The sequence below is a fragment of the Stegodyphus dumicola genome, chromosome 7 (genome assembly GCF_044657685.1).
Source record: "Stegodyphus dumicola isolate Sdum_Otavi_A_Nest chromosome 7, ASM4465768v1".
Classification (NCBI taxonomy): Eukaryota; Metazoa; Arthropoda; class Arachnida; order Araneae; family Eresidae; genus Stegodyphus; species Stegodyphus dumicola.
The window spans coordinates 154,810,119-154,832,280 of record NC_140774.1 but is presented as its reverse complement, the minus strand read 5'-3'; the positions used below and the strand labels follow the sequence as shown (position 1 = coordinate 154,832,280).

Genomic DNA, 22,162 nt, shown 5'->3' with positions numbered 1-22,162 from the left:
TTATGGTTAGAAATTTTACCTTTGTAATGGTTGTGATATAGTATGACTCGAAGGCAGCTATTGCTTCTGATGCCGCAGCTACATCTACAGATGTATAACAATGCAGAATTGATTTGCAACAGCTCAAAAAGAAAGAAATTCAGTGGATCCCTGCCCACTGCGGTGCGGATGGTAATGAACAAGACGATCTATTAATTAAAAAGGGATCCATGGCTCTGCAAATGATAATGAAATTTCTTTCTCAACTGTTAAAAGTATTATTAAATACAATTCAGCCTCTGTCTGCCATCAAGACTTAGTTCGTAGAAAGTCTACAAAGAGTTGGTTGAAGACTGTTCAAGACAATATCCCTGACTGGCCTCCTACAGCGTGGCGACATTGCAACTAACTACTGGACGGCTTGGCGGCGCACCTGTTTCGCATTCTGCGAACCCCAGCCCGCGTAGTATGCAGCAGCGGTATTATGTGTAGACAGCATCTTATGTAGTGCATTTCAATTCGTGGAAAATCTATGAATCGCTGTTTTATGATTGCTTCAGTCTTTCACAATATCGCGATATTGGTGTTGAAATTGAAAAGACAGGTTCATCGCGAATTGAAAAGATGGAGCTTGATTGCAATTTTGTGATTTTATGCTATAAATTTCAAAATTTTTAATATTCAATTTTTTTAATTTGCAGTTTTATGATCGATTATAAATTGTCAAATTTTGTGATTGTTTGCTACTATAGTAAATGATTTCACTCTCTATAGTAATATCATATTTCACGTAGGTATATAATTAATGGATGTTCTCACATTTCAAGAACATTGATAAAAATTATAATAACAATACTGTGTTTTGTCTTCGTAAAATTTCATAAAATGGTTTCAAGTTGCACTAGAAATGAACTATGAAATTTGTCTTCAAAGTAGTGGGAAGGAGAGAATCCCTAAATTCAGTTGAGTCTTTATCGCGCAAATATTTCCGTGTGAGCCGGTGTTACGACATCTCATGGTTGCAGAGGATGTATTCCACTCTCGTCCCTCCCCCATCCCTCCTGGCAGCCACCCTGAAGCTCATCTGTATTCCTGGCATCTCTGTCCCGAAATCCGCACTGGGTGTGCGTGTGTGTGTGAAAGATTTATGACCTTTCACATGGGCGAATATCGTGTGGCGCTGCTAAGTGCACCGAGGCCCACACAGCACTTTAGCGCCGCTGTTTCGATATCCATACCCCTTGCGAGCCCCCGCCACCCTAGAACGTGCAGGAAGTCGAAGCATCTGAATGAACATGCCGGGGACATTGTCATCACGCAAATGTCACATTTGCCTGTCCTCTCATTTAGTTGCATCTCACGCTAAAAATGCTCTCTTTCTTGTGCTTTTCTACTCTAGAGAGTTCATTTTCTGTAGTGGTATCATATTTCATTTGCTGCAGGTTTCAACAGTTGAAAGGTAGAAGCTACAGCACATTCAGTTCTCCAGAAGCCGCCTAAATTACATCAAGATTGAACCTAAAACCGTTTTTCATGTTGTGTTTTAAAATCGTGTTTGTATTCTGTGTGCTTCGACGAAAGGTGTAGGTTTATCTCTGCGAGTGTTATAAAACTACATTGAAACTCGATTCACGAATGTAATTCCTGGAGGCTTTTCGTCAACCTAAACAATTTGTCCCATAGTAGTTAATGCAAACTGGATTAATTCGTTTTGGACCACATATGATCGCTTATTTAAATTTTGCAACAATATTCTGGCACTAGCTCATAATCCAAAATCAATGGAAAACAAAAATGCAAATATAAAATAAAAAAATACATAAACACAAAATATGGCAGATAAAAATAGCCGAAAAGATTATTTAATTTTATTGTACCCGTAAAAAGGAGAGTGGACTGCGTAAGTGGAAAATGATGAAGAATGTGTTACTGTTTGGATGCGAAAATTGCCTTCCGTAGAAACACCAGGTATGTCTTTAGGGGTCATCTTCTTTTACCTTACCTTTGTTTCTAAGCGCTAGTCGACTATGACTGAGACTTAATGTACCTCCGTTTTTTTTGGGGGGGGGTTAATTAACTAATGGGATTTGTTGTTAACTAAGATTTAAAATCTTTCTAAAATAATAAAGGTACGTTGACATTCAAAATGCTTATGATGTAGCTTGCTATTGCTTTATCGAGGATCAAAGTGGTATCGACATGTAAAAATCTGACCTCATTTTGTACAAAATTGCGGCGATAAGAGAATTAGAATCCCCCCCCCCCTCTTCTTTCTCTTCTTAAGACATTTTTACCCTAATCGCTTTTTATTGCTTTTCTGAAACTGTAGAAGTTCTTTCTTGCTGAGCACATGCTAATGCTCCTTTAGGAACTTCTGCACGTCTTCATTGCTACCTTTCTAGCCCCTGGTTTTAACTTTAGATACAATATCATAAATAAATTTTTAAAAAAAGGGAGGGTCTAAATGTCAAAGCGTTCAAAATCTGTGTCTGTTATCATTTCCTCCAGGCCGATAATCTCGGGCTACCAAGTTTTGGTAGTGACAGTTAAACAATGGAAAAGGCACCCAAGCGGTATAGTGGTTAGCGCCACGTGCCGAAGGGCCCGAGTTCGATCCCCGAGAAGGCATGGATGTTTGTAATGTAACAGTATCATTGCGGCATGGCAACAGTCTAAATATGCAGCAAGCCAAATGTCTTCTCGTGTGATTTAGTAGAAGGGAAGAGTCATGGGAGACCCTCGGACCCGCGCCCCCTGGGGTGCTCTCCATCAAAATTGGGAGGGGGCAGAACTGAACTAAATCGCACTGTCACCTGTAACGTGCTTAAGGCTGTTGCCAACGACAGGCGTAAAACTAGCGCATCTTGCGGAATTTTGCGGGCTTGTGCTGATGTTACTGTCAGACAGGTGAGTATAAGTAACAACAACAACAAACAATGGAAACTATAAAAAGGTACTTCGAGTGTTAATTAGTATACATCAAAACACTTTTGAAAATCGTATGTTGTTGACTTAAATGTTCGTAACTCGAGGCACTGTTCGTCATCCGAGGCATTTTTTGTCATATAATTTGTTCGTAAGCCGATTTATGTGTGAAGTGAGGCGTCTGTGATTTGACGCTTCATTGTATTCAAAGGGCTGTCCACGATTACTACTTTCATAAAACTGGTGCATCTAAATATAATACTGAGTTTTTATAGTTATATCGACTGTTGCTAAATAATTTTTTTAAGATAAAAATTGTAATTAATATATTGACATACATGAATATGTCATAGTTAAAATTCAATAAAAATTTATTAGAATCCTTTGTGGCTCTTGCTTGTTTTTTAATTTTTTTTTTTTTTTTTTTTTTTTAATGACTGCGTCTTGGGAATCAAGTTTAAATTATGTAATACCGAAAATCAATCAATATATCATTTGAGATGTCTTCATAATGGTTTTTCGTCGTACAGTTATTAGTACCTTTCGAGGCAGCCACCGCTCTCTAAGGTAAAAAACTTCATTAAGAGTATATAATGGGCACCATTTGAGAGATCAGTTTTGAAATTGATACGACACGTTTATTGTGTTAACAGTTCTTCACGGATTGCATTAAGACGTACTAATTTGTTATATGTAAATAAAATAAACGGCAGTTTAGCCAAAATGAATTACATTAATGTTGCAAGAGCTTTAGCATATAGCCGCAATGCAGAACATGTGTACCAACATGAACTTTCAACTTTCATAAATAACAATACTTATAATTTTTTTAATTAATTAAAATAAGAAATTTATTGAACACTGTGTTCTTCATCGTAATGAGAGTTCTGTCCAGATAATGTCGTTGTAAGATAGAAAGGTAAAAGTTTGGTTTGATTTATTAATTAGGTTATGGTAGAGCATGCGAAGGCTGCTGCCTAACAGAAAAGGTGCCTTCGCGGAGCATTTTCTAATGGAAACAGCTTGCGTGGGGAAACCCACGAAAACACCCATGCAGCCACCCGTCCGTTTGCATTTGAACCCAGGTTAAACTAGCAGTGTTCAAGGAATTTACTCCTCAGCCGTTTGTAGACACGAAAAGAAGGAAGTATCCTGCCAAATAATTTTTGTTTTTGATTGCACTTTGTTATGAATTGTATACTGACAACATCAATATTCCAGTGTCAATTTCAGTTTTCAGTTGTTTGACACTTTCATACGAACACATAAAATTTACATGTTAGTTATTACTGTTAAATATTGAATGCTAGAAGAATTCCACTTGATAGCAGTTTGACGCTGAGGCGAATGCGGAATATTGCTGGCGTTTTTTTTTTTTTTTTTTTTTTTTTTTTTTTTTAAATTTAATTATAGACATAAACATTTAAACTCCCACGCTATATATTTAAAACTCTTTCTAAAGTAATATAATTCCATTACCCTAATAATTTCCAACTTCTATACCTAGATTCTGATGTTAAAGTGAATCGCAAATACAGCTTTAAAATATATAAAGTAATTTTATTAAAAAAACGAAAATAAAAATGTTTAAAAAATAAATAAACTAAAGAAAATTTTAGTTATATTTGTTTTTTAAAATAAAGTATTTTCTTAAGCGAAATTATAGTCAGTTCCTGAAAAATGCTGTAAGATTTTTCATACGAAAGATTTAAATAACATAATTTTAATGCAAATCTTATGAGGGCTTTCCTCTTTAGAAAAACTTTCTTTCTTAGTAAAGTTTTCTTTTTCTTTTGCTGCTCCTTTTGTGAACAGAGTCGTCTGGTCGATGCCGGTTGGGTGCAAGAGAAACACCGTTGATGACCCCTGTAGGTCGTGGGAACCAGGGGTGGCCCCTGTGTTACGACAGGCAAGCCCGTTGTTATGCTGTAATACTCGTTTCCAAATTGTAATCTTTTATCTCTCCGTTTTGATACTGCAACATTCTAAGCGTGTGAGGTAAATCACAAAACTGGGGAATTCGACAAATACGTTCCTGATATGATAATCTTATTTTTATTAAGTTATCTTATTAATGTTACATTCCGATTAGAATTCAGATTTTTTTTTTGGGGGGGGGTATTTTGCTTCTTTCAGAATAAATTGGATGATAGACTTATACAGCGTCAGAATTAAAAGACGTTGAGGATGCTATTAAAAAATAGGCATATGAAAAGAGCAAAAAATTATTCATCAGAAAAGGAAAAATCGCCAGTCATTACTTTAATATACAAAAAAAAAAAAAAAAAAAAAAAGACTCCAAAAGAATATCCGAAAAAGGTACGTACGAAAAGGATTGTGGTAAGAATATGCATGAATACATCAGTACGAGCCTCTTTCCTAAGAAAATCATCCATGAAAGCATTCTTTTATTTAGGCAAATGGCCTTCATGTGCTCATTTTATGTGTTCGTATGAAAGTGTCAAACAACTGAAACTGAAAAATGACACTGGAATATTGATGTTGTCAGTATACAATTCATAACAAAGTACAATCAAAAACAAAAATTATTTGGCAGGATACTTCCTTCTTTTCGTGTCTACAAACGGCTGAGGAGTAAATTCCTTGAACACTGCTAGTTTGACCTGGGTTCAAATGCAAAAGGACGGGTGGCTGCATGGGTGTTTTCGTGGGTTTCCCCACGCATGCTGTTTCCATTAGAAAATGCTCCGCGAAGGCACCTTTTCTGTTAGGCAGCAGCCTTCGCATGCTCTACCATAACCTAATTAATAAATCAAACCAAACTTTTACCTTTCTATCTTACAACGATATTATCTGGACAGAACTCTCATTACGATGAAGAACACGGTGTTCAATAAATTTCTTCTTTTAATTAATTTAAAAAATTATAAGTATTGTTATTTATGAAAGTTCATGTTGGTCATATTCAGGTAAACTAACCTAAATTAACTCGGTAACAACCGAAAATCTGCTTACGCAAGAGCTGGTAATCATGTAGTATGCATTCTATAGTTAGTTAATTATAGTTATGTATTTTTTAGATTGCGGCACTAAAATTGGTTGTAGTTGTTGTACTTTCTTTTTCTCGACATTTTATCGCACATTCGAATTTAAAAATAGCGTTTTAGTGGCGCTATCTGGTAAGTAAATAAATAAATAAAAGCGATAGATAGCATACTACATGATTATCCAGAAATTAATTGCGAAGTCTTTAAATTCATTTGTAGCAACAACAAACAAAATAAAAAAAAAAAAAAAAAAAAACTAAGAAATACAGTTTATAGTTTAAAAATAGTTTACTGTTTTAAAAAGATAAAGAATAAAATATGCAATAGGTTTTGCCAAGTCATATGGCTGAACGCAAAAAATGTTGTTGAGATAGCTGTGCATGAACTCTGCTTAGCAAGAGGTAAATAGCAATAAATTGTGACCTCGATGAATCATGGGTTTACCTAACTGACTTTCTCGCCTCGTTCAATCAAGTACACTACGGGGAAGAAGCAATTTTGACACCTCTGCCAAAATAGTAAGCCGAAACAAAAGATTGGTCATACGCTTACTATCACTGGCCTGTTAAGACATTGTGCCGGACAGAGCAATATCCCTGACTGAAAGACCTGTTGACCTCGTCAACTGAGGACCAACTGGTTCTTTATTGGTTCAAGCATATGAACAAGCTAAATGTTATGAAAGAACTGTATACTATGTAAAGTCGTCTCTCTACATTATGGCTATACTGGTAAAAGTCTAAAGTTGCTCCTTTATAATTCTTCTTGGTTATACAGAATGAACTAGTTTTACAGACAGATAGTTCATCATTTTTCTACAATTAGTTTCTCCTCGTTGTCCGATACATATTTCGTGATTATTTTTATCCCAGTTGCACATCTGGAATTATAGAAAAAGTTCTTTCTCGGCGTTGTTGCGAAGCTCGAAAGGTGTTCCTTCTTCATTGTTGAAAGTAGTGGACAGTGATAGATGTAGTGCTTGGCGTCTGCTGTCTCTGCTTGAGTACCGCATCCGCACTGGCCATTTCTTTTGAAGAAACGCTTGAAATAAATTTCTCTTGATTCGTTGCAGCCATCAAAAGGAGTCTGCCCTCAGTCTCTTTAGTGAAACCTTTGGGTAGTACTTCTGTGTGAGCCAACCTGTTTCCGCAGGATCCCAGCAATTTTGCCATTCCTCTCTGACATTTCTTGCCATTCAATCAAGCCAAAATTTCTTGCCATTTCAAAAATTCAATCTTTGGCAATATGACTCTTAGCCCCCCAATCTTGAAATCGGAAGTTCAGAATGCGCGCTCGGCTTAAGGGACCGGATACGTACATTGATGGGAATAGATGGAGGACTTTCTAAGGAAAACTGGTTAAGATCCACATTGTACATGGAGAAATAATGAAAATAACTATGCAGTCAGCCCGTTTGCCTGGGATCGATCGCCAAGTATAGTGAGATCAAACTACGGTTGATGGTTTAGATAACCCTGGAATTTTTAGAAGAAGCTCTTCTATCACAGAAAGTACGATGCAGAGTTAAAGACTAGGGGAAGAATCATCAAACGAAACATTTCAAATAATAAATATTTGCATTTTAAACATTGATTAAACCACTTCAAAATAGATCTAAAACGCAGTAACATCTTTTGTAGAATATAATGTTTTTAGTGCATTTATTCCTGTAGTATGATGATGATAACTTTTCTTGGCGTATAATGTGCAAATTCTTCTTTGCCGTCAGATTTGAAATAAATGTCTTGTTTCGGAGGAGAGTAAAAATGTTGCCTTCCCCCCCTTACAGAAAACAAGCCGAGTGTTATGTATGCACTTACTCGGAAAGCTTAGTCACGAAATGTTTGCATCTGGACGATTAGCCTGGCGAAAAGCCAATTACCTCTCATGCGCAACTTAGAAAGTGTAACAATATTTTCCTGTAAATAATTCTGTAGTATCAGTTATATTTTCCATCTGTCACGAACTGAAGATAATTGCAGATGTCTGCTGCAGTTGTAATGCTTATTTCATATGCAAATGGCTTAGTTTTGGGGGACTAAACGTTTTTCTGTGTGGCTGTTCTTATCATTAACCTCTTCAAACCATTAAGCGCTTTGCTGGACTTTTAATCTTTTTAACGGAATTGTGTATACGAGTCAAATTTTTGGATATTTCTGTGCTGCCAAACTAGATCTGAGTTTCTTTAATGTAACGAGTTTTGCAATATGTAAAATTATGTTTAAATATGGGATATATGTTTGTGGCGCCGACAGATCCATTACCAATAAGTTAATGTAGTCTGGAATCATACTAATTTAGAAATAATTTCTGGCAAAGTCAGTTTTAAAACATTTTTGGTTGCTTGTGCTGGGAATGCTTACTTATTCAGTGGGTTAGAGATCAGAGCTATATAAAAAATTAAATAATAATAATAATTCGAATTGTGAATTTATTCTTTTTTCAACAGGCAAATGAATTTTGCGTGCCGAAACGTAAATGCCGTTTGCGAATGCTTGCGAAAACTCACCGATTGATTTTACATGCAAAAAATGCAGAAATAAATTAAATAAAAGGATCATTTTAAAATTATAAAACGTGGCGAAATAAGGCCGAAGAATGGGTCCAATGTGTAAAGCGTCGGAAAAGCAAATTTGTCAAAAAGTGGACCGTCGAATCACAGCCGTAAGAAATGGTTAATAATACATTAATAGTTATACATAGTTACAAAAATACATACTATGTTACAAAAATACTAGCTAAAAAGTCTTCTTTTGTTAGTATTTTTGTAATTCTTAACTGATAATGCACGAGGTAATTTTTAAATTTTCCGTTACTTAAAAGCATTATGTAAGAAAGGCAAAATGATTATGGTCCCAGTTAACTCGGATGATCATGTTTCCACTGCATATAGTAATAGTAATAATAATAAAAATTGTAAAAAAAAATGTCTGAAAGTTTTCAGATTTTAAATTACGTCCAAAGGGGCTTTTTTTTTCTTTTTTTTTTTTTCTTTTCTTTTAAACATTTTGTGTGTTACCTTTATTTATTAAATATTATGTTCTTCGAATTTAAACCATGAAATTGAATTCAACAGCAGTATCGCAAAATGATTTTAAAATGAGCATATCTAGAACTTCCGATACACAGTTTCGTGCGCTGGAGATAAAATGTTTTTTCTGTACAATGCTGCCATTGCTCGCTTTGAAATCCTTGAGTTTGTTAATCAAAAATTCATTAATGTTTTACAAAATATGAAATCGATGATAAAACAAATTAAAATTTCAAACTTGGGCTTCCAGACGCCTATATTCGCAGGAGGATTATGTTATTCAAAATTGGATGGCTCTAGGTATCGTTGCTTTATCACAGTGCGAGAAACATGTATACATTTATGCAGATTCTTCATTATTTAATTTCTTTAAATATAATACAGGGCTCTAATATTTGGTGGCAGCAATTTGAAAACCGAAGAGACATTTACAGTGAAAATGCGAAAATGAAATTAATAGCCCTTCTGGAAAAAATCGGAAAAGGAAAAAAAAAAAAAAAAAAAAAAAAAGGATGTTCATTCTAATATTTAGCAGAGTGAATAATTTCATTTTTAAGGATATTTTACCTTTCTTTAAATTTAATATTTATTTATTATACATAACATTAGACTACTAAACTCGCATTATTGATACCTTACGAATTTATAACTAAAATATTGTCAAGTTAATCAAAGCAACTGTTTGCTGCTTTCTAACTCTGCTATTTGAAACTCATAGGACTCTAGATTCAAATTTCTTCGTTAGTTTTTCTATATTTAAGATGGGAAACATTGATCTTTGTATTTTGATTACCTGTCGTCTTTGTCTGACTCACAAGACTTCCCTGGCAAATTTATTTACTGTTATAATCAAGAATAATAATGTTAATATCTCCCGAAGGCCCCTGTGTCTTCACTTCTAAAGCCTTCTGATTCCAAAATCTTTCAAGAAAGTTACCAAAGTATGAATTTACAGAAACTTGCATAAAAATCCATTAGTTCCAATCGTACATTTCTTGTTCTATTTGCTAAATAACTTTTAATTTGCAACATGGGTTTCTCCTCCAAATATTCTGGTGGGGGGCAATGAAGAGAGGATATATTCCTCCTTGTCATAATCCTCCAATCCATCAGGTTTTGCGTTTCATCAAAAAGGCTGCCTTGACAGCTGTCACTCACGCATCTCAAGTTGGCTAAACACCAATGAACCCTTCGAGTCTATCATAAAATAAATCACGGTATATGTGGTTGGATCCCGCGAGTCGCTAGGAAGGGAGGAACTGTGGATTGTTTACAAGTCGGTCTTGGATGTTGTGTCCTGAAGCTGTAACGTGGACTTTTATTGGCCATGTAGGTTAATTGGGGGTGTGACGGAGTTTACAGGTCTGTCCCAAGTTTTTATGGTTTGGTTTAGTGGCGTAATTTGTAACTTTTGCGAATTGTGGAATTTCTGATTAAATATTTAGCAGTACTTTCGTCTGATATTAGGCCAGATCTATTTCATTTCATTTGGACTCGATGTACGGATAATTTTTATGCTGTACGGATGCTGAATATATATATTTTTATTACTCTCCAACGACGTATGTAATTTCATAATTTAATTTTCATTCTTTAAGAGATTTGAAATAAAAATGGAATATTACTGTTGAATCCAGATAAAAGGAAATATAAATAAGCGAGTCCAAAGAAGACACAGCTGTGCTAGTGTGGGTCTAATGAGATATCTGAGGGAGGGGAACATAAAATTACAGCATAATAAATTTAACAAAAAGTGAAAGTCATTCATGAGTGCACAGCACTGAATTTCAAATGGTGTGCCAGATAAAAAGAAGGTAATATGTTTTATTTTAGGATCTACGTAAAAAAGTAAAAATGAATAAAATAATAATATTAACTTTTTTATTTTATTTTAGCGGAAATGAAAACGTGTTATTTATAAAGGCAAATAAAATATAAATTTCACTGTTTAATTTTGTTCAAGAAAAAGGTGTTTAATGTTTTGTTTCATGGAAATAAACTGATATGAATAAACAATAAAATTATTTTTATTATTGGAGTTAAATTAAGTATTTGCATATGGTTTTCGCTACCAAGTAAATGATATTTGATATTTGCAGCATTATATAATAACGCTGCATATGATCATAATAATTATCAGTTTGATATATTACAAATTAAATGTATTTCACTTTATATCAATTTATCAAAAAGAGTAAAAGGTTTAAATTATTAAAAAGTATATGTATTTACTGGGCACGGTTTGTTCAACGACTACAAATTGATTAAATGTAAAGGACAAAATTAAAAACTGTTTTTAAAAAAATAAGCTTTTATTTAAAACTCGGAAAATAATAAATGAACTGAAAAGAGAATAATAATTTATCACATATTTTCACGGGAATAAGAGATCAAATCATTTTCTTTACAAAATTTATCTGCAGTTTTATATCACGAACAACATAGGGCGCCCTTGATAATTTTATAAAAATAATGGCATGTAACGTTTTCAAATACAATTCGATTAACAGATTGCGTTGTTTAGAGGCCCACACTTTTATTATTCGTAATATAAAATTGTAGATGAATTTTGTAAAGAGAATTGTTTAATCTCTTATTACCATTAAACTGTATCATAAAATTATTTTTCTGCTTTTAGTTCATTAATTATAAGACTTTTAAATAAAAGCTGATTCTATAAAAATTTTATTATTATTATTATTATTATTGTTTTCAATTTTCATCTTTTGAGTTTCAATGACATGCTATCAATCAAATTATTCAACTGAAAAATAGTTTTTCCACAATGAATAATCATTCTTCTACTTCTAACAATTCTGTTGCATTAAATGATCGAAGAAATTCAACGATTTTTCCAAAATATCAGAAATTAAGTTAAAATGTTTTACAAACTTCATTCGAAAAACTTCTTCTTTTTTTCAGTGTATCTAATAGGGCAAACAGTAAAATTATGAGAGTTTTAGTTTGTTCATTAAACGAAGTCACGTGCGAAAACTCGTCTAAGCATTAAATTTTAGAAAAATCTAAATCGAGTTTTGAAAAATTCGCTTCACCTTATTGTACTGTTATCTACATACAATATGCGTAAAAAAAATCTGAACTCCATAGTTTGTCAGGAAATAGTTAAGAATCGTTTATAAACTATTGAATATAGCAATAAATACCACAAGTTAGCTAACTAAAAGCGTGTAATATTATAAAGACCTTATATTTTACTGAATGAAAATCATTTAACTGTCTTATTCGAGGCTGTGTGCAAGATAAAAAAGACCTCATGTTTTGCGCACTGGCAATATTATAATTGGCTCACTGGCAACATTCGGAAGTACTGCATGAATATCTTAAAAATTTAGATAAGATAAGATTAGATAAGGATACATCCGACATGAGTGTTTTTATTGTTAGGTATATGTATAATGCGTGTATACAAATACTTTCAATAAAACACCATATGTCATTAAGAATTTGGATGTTTAATTCTACTTCCATCAATGCGGCGTGACTGAAATGCTAAGTACAGTACTTTGGAAATTGTAATACATTCCCCGTCCGTTGTTATTAGTGGAGTGTAAAAGATAATAACACGCATTACTGTTATCTTTTACGCATAGCTATCAGAGAAATGAATGGATGTTTTCAGCGTTATTTACAGTACTTATACGTAATCCCCCAATCTTTGCTGGGCTCTTTCGCTATCCCAAAGCTAGTTTCCCCAAATCCACTTACGAGTAGAAGGGGAGGCTGTGTATTCATTCTCGCTGGGGAGGAGGGGGAACATATCTGGCAAGGTGCCAGAAGATTTTCATACCCTCCCGCCTTATCGTTCTAGTATTTTCTCGCCGTCTCTGGAGTAGTGGCGGGAAGCTTTCGTACGGTTCATTCACTGCTTTTCAGACGGTAATTAGTAGGTGGAGGGCAGAGAGGAGGGTGAGGGTGTATTACGCTTCGTGGGGGATCAGAGAAATATGTGCAAGGGGATGAGAGAAGTGATGAGTTCCTGTTTAGCTGAAATGGAATCTTAACAAATGTTGTGATTTCTAAGTCTAGCGTAACTCAGATTTTTCGCTGTAGCAACATCTCATCTTATACATGTTTATATCGAAAGCTGTGTTTAAGCTGTAATAGAACAATGATTCAATGAGTAAATAGCTGCAAATTCGTTGCTGTTTCTGATTAACAATTACAGATGGAAAAGCTTCGCCGGTTTTACAGTACATGGCGGGTACTAATCACAGGGCACTAATTTTATCGGCGGGCACTTAAACATCAACAAGGCACTAATTTTATCGTGCAAAAATTCGCGGAGCGAACACAAGATAAATAGTGAAAATTCGTGAAACATTCGTTGCCTGGCATTTACCCTAAAGAATTCTTTCAAAGTTTGCCTTATAGGATTCGTGTTAACATTTCAAGATAAGGCAAACAACAGAAATGAAGCAAAAGTACAAATAATTAATAAATAGAGTGTAACTGAATAAAAATTACTATATTACACATTTTTTAATTAAAACGTACATTTATAAACCAAACAATCGTACAATAATATTAAATACTGTTATTGTAGCTCAAAATTAACATTTAACAAGAAAGTGCACGCGAAGACTTTCTTCATTGTGTAGAATGTTTTTTAAAATGATCATTCAGCATAGACGGATAATCCAGAATGACTTTGCGTAGTTTCGAGAGAGGAATTTTCTTGAATTTCAGAAGTCCAACGAAACTTACGGCAGTTCAATTCAATCTTCGAGGGTGCATTTTTGGAATAGGTTGACTGTGTGGTATATTTTCTTTGTAGTTTTAGTGTAAAATAATGTGAAAGTAATTCTAATGCAAAACATAACCTAGCAATCGTAATAAAAATTTTAAAAAATAATCAGAAAGCATCTGAAATTCACAGATTTATTCCATCGCGGAAAGTCGAGATGTTTCAGACAAATTCTCTAAAATTCCCACAAAAATAAAACTAACTGCCGTATGTGTCAGACTTTACACTAATTTCACAATAATTTTAATGAGTTTTATGTTAGATACAAAAGAAAGAAGATGCGTTATATGGTCTTGTTCTTGTAGTAAATCGTTATTACACAATTAATACCTATAGTAATTTAAGAGTATTTATTTTTGCACTCGCATTTTAATTCCAATGGGTTACTGTGCATTTAGGTAAAAAGCAAAACGATGAAGCTTTGTATGAGCAAATCGTTTTGTAGGGCAAGTTAAGGTTCCGAGTTTATTCAAAATATTCTTTAGAACTTCTATGAATTTCACTGTTTGACGATTTACTCCGCACGGTTTGTGTACTGATTATCTGCTGTTCAGTATGCAAAACTGCTATTGTGATGGCCGTTTTAGACTTACCCTTTAAGAAACCGAAGGCGGATTTTCTGCGCGCTGTGCAGTTGGGTTGGTATTTACGGTAAAGTTTGCTTGCATTTTAAGAAAAATAGTGTAACAGTTTTTAGAGTTTCGCTTCTGATAATCAGAATTGTATGCATTTTGAAACATATATTAATTTTTATATAAAATAATACGAATTGCTCTAACTTCCTGTTAAAATACTATAAAAATGAAATCATTGTATTTTTCGGCGTATCGCTATTTTGACATAAATAGTTAAAAAAAATTTAGATGTACTCTAGTGAAATTGTAAAAAGCGTTCTTCATTACTGTAGGACTTCGTGATGTAACTGAAAAACAGGTCCAGCTAGCCTCGGAGTGTCCGAAATTCGAATCCCGGAGGGAACAGCGCTGACTTTTTCTTGTTTCCCGGTTTTGAAAATCCAAATAGTCTCTAAAAAATAAAAAGTTTTGAATTAATTTTCTGTCTCCTAATCTCATTTTGAATTAGGAAGTTCCCTCTTTCATGCTGTATCTGTTTTCATCATATGCCACGCTCTTTTTTGGTTCAGCAAAAATTTAATTTTGGTTTTTTACTCTAATTTGTAAAGCAAATGAAAATTCTGTTTACGTAGCGGAGCTCGGGCATCGAAGTACCCGAACCTTTATGAAGGTTGCTTTATTCAGGTTAGAAACTGATGTACATAAGGCTGCGTGTACCTTTATCCCGGAGCACGTTGTGAAGGTTTTTGTCTTTTCGATGAGTAACCGATTTGTAAAAGGTGTTTGCGCCTTTACGGCCGAGCATTATCATTAAATGCATCATCAAAAAAAGTGCCGCCACCTTTTTGCAAACTGTCCCCTATTCGGAAAGACAAAAGTCTTCATAAGGATGCCCTGATATAAATTACCCGCACCTTTATGAAGGTTGCTTACATTAAAAACTGATGTACATAAAGGTGCGATCCGTTATGTTGGTTACCCTTACGAAGGTTTCTGTCTTTTCGGTCGTAGTCGGTTTTCAAAAAGGTGTCTACAAGTTAAAACAGGGTGCCTCGTCATAGAACTGCCAGCACCTTTTTTGGAAATTGCCCGTTATTCGAAAAGATAGAAATCTTCATAAGAATACTTTATCATAAACTGCTAGCGCCTTTACGAAGGTTTCCATAGCGGCGCCTACACCAGTTTTCAAATCCGCCACTGATCGAAAAAACAGGCATCTTTACAATGTTGCTCCAGCATAAAACTGATCTATAATGAAGGTACCCGTACCTTTATATAGATCAATTTCTAATTCCTCAATGAATTTGTCAGAAAGACGTAGTTTCTGGGGCTCTTATCGAATATTTACCCGGCGGAAATCAAATTAAAAATGCGAAAATTTTATTTGAATCATTCTTATTGGTATCTTATATGTGTGATGTGTGTTGCAGGTCGTGTGCTTCGGGAGCAACTATGTTCCGCTCCACTCGGCTGAAGATAACGGACTTGAACCCGCACTTGTCTTGCATCTTATGCGGTGGATATTTCATCGATGCCACCACTATTACGGAATGCCTGCATTCCTGTATGTATAGTTCTTTTTAATTATTTAAGTATTTGTATCTATAATTTATTTCAATACTTGAATTTATGAATATTTGTTTTTTTAAGTAATTAATTACCTACTATGCGACAGACGAAGGTAGCTTTCTTGTGAAGCTAAATGTATTTTTGTGACTATTTTGTATCACACACTTTTTCTAAAGCTTTAAAAGAACGGAATATAGACTAGAAATGTAGAGTTTAAATCAGAAGAATTTCTCGAAATTTCATTGCTTGAAAATTCTACTTCTGATGCGTCTTTAAATGGACGTTGATTGAATGTAAATTGACTTTCCTTCTTAAAGCCTGTTATTAAGGCGTCGGACTTATTTGAGGGGAATGGGAACTCCGGATGCGAACCAGCTCAAGTTTCTTAGTATCAGTGATTGATCCAACTTTTAATCTTCTCTTGTGCCGGAATTACAGAATGGTCGTGTTGCGTGTTATGTAGTTTGCGTTATTCGTACAGACAGAACATGTTTAAATTATCTCTTCCGCTGAATTTATTTCAATACTTGAATTTATGAATATTTGTATGCATATCCTGATAATTTTCATATCCAAGATTCAAGAAAAAAGACCATTGCTGAAATGGAAAACTGGATTTATACAGAATAGAATTTTTGCTGAGAGTCGTCTAATAAGAAAGAAAGAGTTAATGAAAAATATAAAGTTAAACAAGAAGATGAATATTATAAATAATGTTCATATAAATCAGTAACTGACCAATCATGGACGTTTCCCGGCTTATTTTAATCGGTTTCATCTACAGAATAATGATAAATGTTTAATTTGTGATAGGTTTGAGGACGCCAGACACTTCGTCGATGAATGTACGCTTACCCGGAGTGCAAGAGAGAAATATAAGAAGTTTTAAATATAGGAAGATTTTAAAAGGAACTATTCAAATGTGAAAGATTTTGTAGAGACAATAATGAAGATTATAAATACGAACAAAGATAGAGTTGGAATTCGGCATTGAGACTCAGATTTTGGACTTTATATGTTTTTTTCTTATATATATATATATATATTTTTTTTTCTGGCCAGTCCCATTTTTTTATCATACGGCCGGCTTGTGCCGGCTAGGAGGATCGGGGCTGGGCCCTTATAATAATAATAATAATAATAATAATAATAATAATAATAATAATAATAATAATAATGTAGATATAAATGGACTGTGAAGCTGTGGATTAGGGAAGACGCTTGCAGTTTCGATAGAGTCGGCCTACGAATTCACTGCCGCTGTAATAACATGTTTCACTGCCCTGTAATAACATGTTTCCTTCCCCAATTATACGTTAATTTCTAGCTTAAATCAGCTTTTCCGCCCCTCCCCAAGGTTTACCATTTGTGCATATGCACATATTGCACAGTCGATAAGTCTAGCCCTGCCTCAGAATTATGGAAATTTTTTAAATCCAAGTCCTATTATGACTTTTACATAGAACGTTTTCCCTTCTGTTAAAAAACTGGATTTAATTTTATTTCGTACACTCCTCCCCCTTTTCTTTAAGATTTCCTATTCCTCTTCTCTTTAAGATTTCCTATTCCTCTTCTCTTTAAGATTTTCCTGTAAAATCAATTTAAATATTGCTGTAAATTTTAAATATTAATTTTAATTCGTAATACGCGCTACAAGTGGCGCTCAAACGAAAATATGGTGAGCAATAAATAGTTCGTAAACACCATTATTTGACAACTGGGTCCCCTTCCTCACCGTGTGCTATCGCGATGTAACTGAAAGCACGTCCGGCTAGCAACTGGAAAGATGAGAGAGTTCGAATCCTGGCAAGGACATAGCTGATTTTTCCTGTTCTTTTCTCCGAAATAAACCTAATGATTCTGCGAGCTAAATCAGTATAATCCTTGATCAGTGCTTGAAAAGAAAACTGAGCTTAAGACAGAGTCTGATAAAGTGTTAATGTACTATTTTAGCGTTCAAAATCTTAATTTACCTTGTAAAATGCTAATCTGATTTTTAACTTTGCGGTTAGGAATTCTGGAATAGTCTCTGTGCTTAATCCGCTTTTATAAATCAGCCTTTTCTAGAAATATATTGCAAGGTAACATATAATGAGATAAATGGTACATGAAAACGATCAATAAATAATCGTTTGTTACCCTTTTTCATTTTCTCCCTGTTACTAGGGAAGTAGTTTTCTTCTGAAAGATGTAATTTTATTTCATGGCAGTGTAATATGGTTTTACTTACGGAGATTCAATAAACTGTGTTAAAAAAAATCAGATATCCAGTAAAAATTTAGACACTCTTCTAAAAATTCCCTGAACTATCCAGAATTCTGAACTGTCAGAACGGCTTCATTGTCCGCTATCTAGTGTGCTCTGGCGTCTTCATATCCCCCGTGGTACCATCCACCATTTTATGGCGTTTGGCTGCGGCGAGAATACGCTCACACGACGTCTTTAACCCCACAATATCGACAGAGTCGTCTGGAGTGGTGTTGTAATCTTGCTTCAGTCTTGGAGTAGATGACCATCGTATCCGTGTGCTGAAGAGGCTAAAGCCAGCCGTCCCAATCAGCCTTTGTTTTACAGATGCCTTTGGTGTGATGGTATAAGATGCGATAGTGTGGGTGCTAAATTGTATGTACGTCTTCAAAGGTACAAATAATTTAAAATAATTGATTTCGGCGCCTCAGTTAATTGGGAAGGAACAGAAACATAACTGATTTTGTCAGAAAAAGGGGCGATATCGTTATTAGATTCTTTCTTCTCTCGGAAAAGTTTAAATCTGGCAGTGATAATACAGCTTCTTCCCTTATGTATTTATTATTGTGTACGTTTATTTTTTTACAAATTGCTTTTCCAACTCACTCCACGTTAATTTAGTAGATTTCACGAAATTAATTAATTTTTTAAAATCTGATTATATTTCAACTTTATTGCCTGTTTAGTTTTAATTTAAGCTAATTAAATAATTGTTTTATGTCATCTTGACAGTAGTTGCGCAGCCCCATTTACATAGTTAAAGAAAAGAGAACAAACTAAACGGAAATGCAGACGAAACTATTGTTAACGGAACCACAATCTCTAAGCAACTTTTTGGTGTACGAACTAGGAATTTTCTTTTAACTATATATATATAACTTGCAAATTTAACGCTATGCCTACTACAGGCAACACCAAAAAACAGTTTCTATGAAAAACATTTAACTCTATTTACATGATTACCTGCGGCACCTGATATATTAAATATATAGGACAGACTAAAAACAATCTTAACTTTTGAATCAAATACCATAGAGCTCACATTAAGAAATTCAACGCACAAAAAAATAGCACTAAAATAAGTACACCTTCACAAATCAGCAGAATTAGGGGGACAATTACTCAAGTAATTTATCAATTTTACTACATAAATTGCTTTTCACTCAAAACTGAATTAGCGAAAATGCTTAATCAGAATGAATTATTCCCTTCAATTCACGGAAATATTTGGCCTAACTTAAATTGCCACTTTGGCATCGCCTTATTACTTGAGTAAAGGACGAAACACTTTCGTATTTATTTCTTAATTATTGTTCATTGAATGGGAGATGGTTTGTTCCCCTTGAAAAGTCAACTAATTTCCGATCAATGGCAATGATTACTTGCTTTTAATTTAATTACTTGCTTTCAATTTAATTTCCTTTTACAACTGAAATTTTGTTATTCATGATTTAATTCAAGTCCCCATTAAACATTTTACATTCAAGTTACTTTAAAACAATTCTCGGAATTAAACTTACTAACTATGGATTTACTCTTTTTAGATAATTCTACTAAAATTAATCTTAGAAGATAATATAATCAATACTTCTTTAGTAAATAAATTATTATTAACTTACTTTGCAGCTATTGCGCAAGTAGTAGAATAACTTGATTTCGCACTAAGTGAATTTAAGATCATACAACATTATATAATCTTTTATTTATTTGTAATCATCATCATCATTTTATTATTATTTTGATAAGCTGCTTCAGTAAAAGCAGGAAAAATATATTGCCATTTTGCTTTTCTTTTCAGTTTGCAGGGCTTGCATTGTCCGCTATTTGGAGACCAGCAAGTACTGTCCTGTTTGCGAAGTACAGGTTCACAAGTCCAGACCTTTGCATTACATTCGGTAAGACCTTTTTCTTTTTTTCCAGCCATTCTGAAAACTGAACAAAACAGATGTGAAATAGTTAACGTTTCGTTGCTTTTATTCTCATGGATTCATGACTGTTTTTACACAACACTACAGGAGCTGTAAAGAGCTGTTAGCGGGAAATTTATACAAATAACAGTATATGCAGTTCAAATTTTATTCGAATAGTTTTCTCTGGTTGAAATTTTCCCAAGACTTCGCGTATAATGTAGTTAAAAATATACTTATATTAATTATAAAATGTTCAGAATACTTTACAAATTGAGTAAAAAGTGTTGAAAAACGTCAGATTTCTTTTTAAGATAAAATTCATTATGATATAATATCGTTTGAACTTACGATGATAAGAATATTTTTCGAAATGATTAAGAAAAATTTCTGGACTTTCTGAAATTTCAACGAAATTTTTGGGAATAATACATTCTTAGTAAATTTAACCTTACATAAATAATTTCAATGAGAAATTTGAAGGATAAATCGTGATTAACTGCATTTCCGTAAATAATGAACTTTCTCTTTTCTCTCTCTCTTTTTTTCTTTAAAAATTAGAAATGTTGCATTGCAATTTTTGTTATCTGTTTTCAGTGACAATACTGCGTTACGATCATTTTCTTACAGTTTTTCCAGTAGCACGATTCTATATTATGAAACATTCCACAACGTTAAACATGAGCACAGCATCTTCTATTGATGGCAAATTCCAAATTTTAATCTCCGCCCCCCCCCAAATACGAATGATTGGGTGGATACGTAGAGAACTTAGCATAGGATCGATAATCTTGAAAACCGATTTCGATCTTAGACCGTTGTCAATCTTCTGCAAGTACCATAAAAATTTATTTTAATCAAATCCTGTCCTTCGTTATTATGCGTCGTCGCCATAATTACGCTGTGCCAGCGTCTACTGTATGCCGGTATTAATTCCTGTAATGGTGTCGATCCTATAACAGTGTCGATTGGAAGTAGAGTCGGTCCTATACGCGTGTCAATTCTGCCGCCCAGCCGGCGTAGTGGTTAGTGACGCTGATTGTCACATGGATGTGTCTACGTTCGACTTCCGGAAAAGGCATGGATGTTTGTAAGCGTATAACGTCTGTGCGGCAAGAGAGCACTGAAAGTACAAGAAAGTGCTCGCGAGAGGTTTATTTTTGGTTAGGGGAAGACCTTTGAACCACCCTTTGGACTGTTCTCCTCCGAAATTGGGACGGAACTGCGCGGGACTATACCTGTACGACCAATGGGGACATTTTAATGTCCCCTTCTCTTCTACCTGTGTCGATTCTATGTTGTTGTCAATTCTACGTGCAGTCTGTTGTACGTTTTTGACGATTTTACGCAATCGACAAAATGTTTATTATTCTTCTTTGTCATTATTGTATGATTCTGGAACAAAAAAAAAAAAAAAAAAAAAATTATCGTGTCGATCATACGTCTCTAACTCTTCTTAATCGCATATCGTCGTTGGTCACATTCTACGCAGTACCTGTCCTATGCATATACGCCAATATAAATCCCTGACGACTTGCATTATCCGATAAAGTACACAATCATTGGCGCTAAATCGCTAGATGGAAATACTCGTATTTACAAGGACGAGGCACTATGTAAGTACGGTTGAGTGCTACATGGATCAGTTTACATCAAGCGTAGAAATGACTGTGCATTTTATTTGCTACATATTTTCTTAAACATTTGTGCCTTTAAAAACAAAATCAGCAGAAATGAGCGGCCTTTTAGCAACCCCCCCCCCGAATAACAATCCAACCTGATTTATATTAATGGTTAGCAAAATGGACAGCTTATGCAGGAGCAAATACGGATTCAATCAAGCCAAGTGGCGCATTATCGGATGCTAGGCCATGAATTATCCCCTCTTGCACTGTAATCAGATATGCATTCTGACAACCATTTTTTATTTACTTCTTTTTTAGTGTTGTGATTGTTCGTGATGCCATTTTCTATTTGAACGTAGTCTATTATTAGTATGAAACCGGAGGTGCGAACACGGCTGTAATTATGTTTGGTGCCTCTGCTGGGATGGGTAATAGATTCAACGTGTGGTAACGTAACGGTCTAACGAAAAGTATTGTTGTTTTAAAGGATCTTTTTTGATTGCTGTGGCAGCAGTTATTTGATGCGGAGTG

The 22,162-nt window shown here is 34.3% G+C and overlaps 1 protein-coding gene across 3 annotated transcripts in view; it reads left to right on the top strand.

Moving 5' to 3' along the window:
• LOC118182442 (uncharacterized) overlaps positions 1–22,162 on the top strand; it is a 118,313-nt gene that overhangs the window by 33,735 nt on the left and 62,416 nt on the right. For all 3 annotated transcript variants that reach the window (XM_035351796.2, XM_035351803.2, XM_035351787.2), the window contains 2 exons: positions 15,714–15,847; positions 19,898–19,994. In XM_035351796.2, coding sequence (XP_035207687.1) covers positions 15,736–15,847; positions 19,898–19,994 — 209 coding nt within the window. In that variant the 5' untranslated portion in view covers positions 15,714–15,735. The remainder of the gene's footprint in view (positions 1–15,713; positions 15,848–19,897; positions 19,995–22,162) is intronic.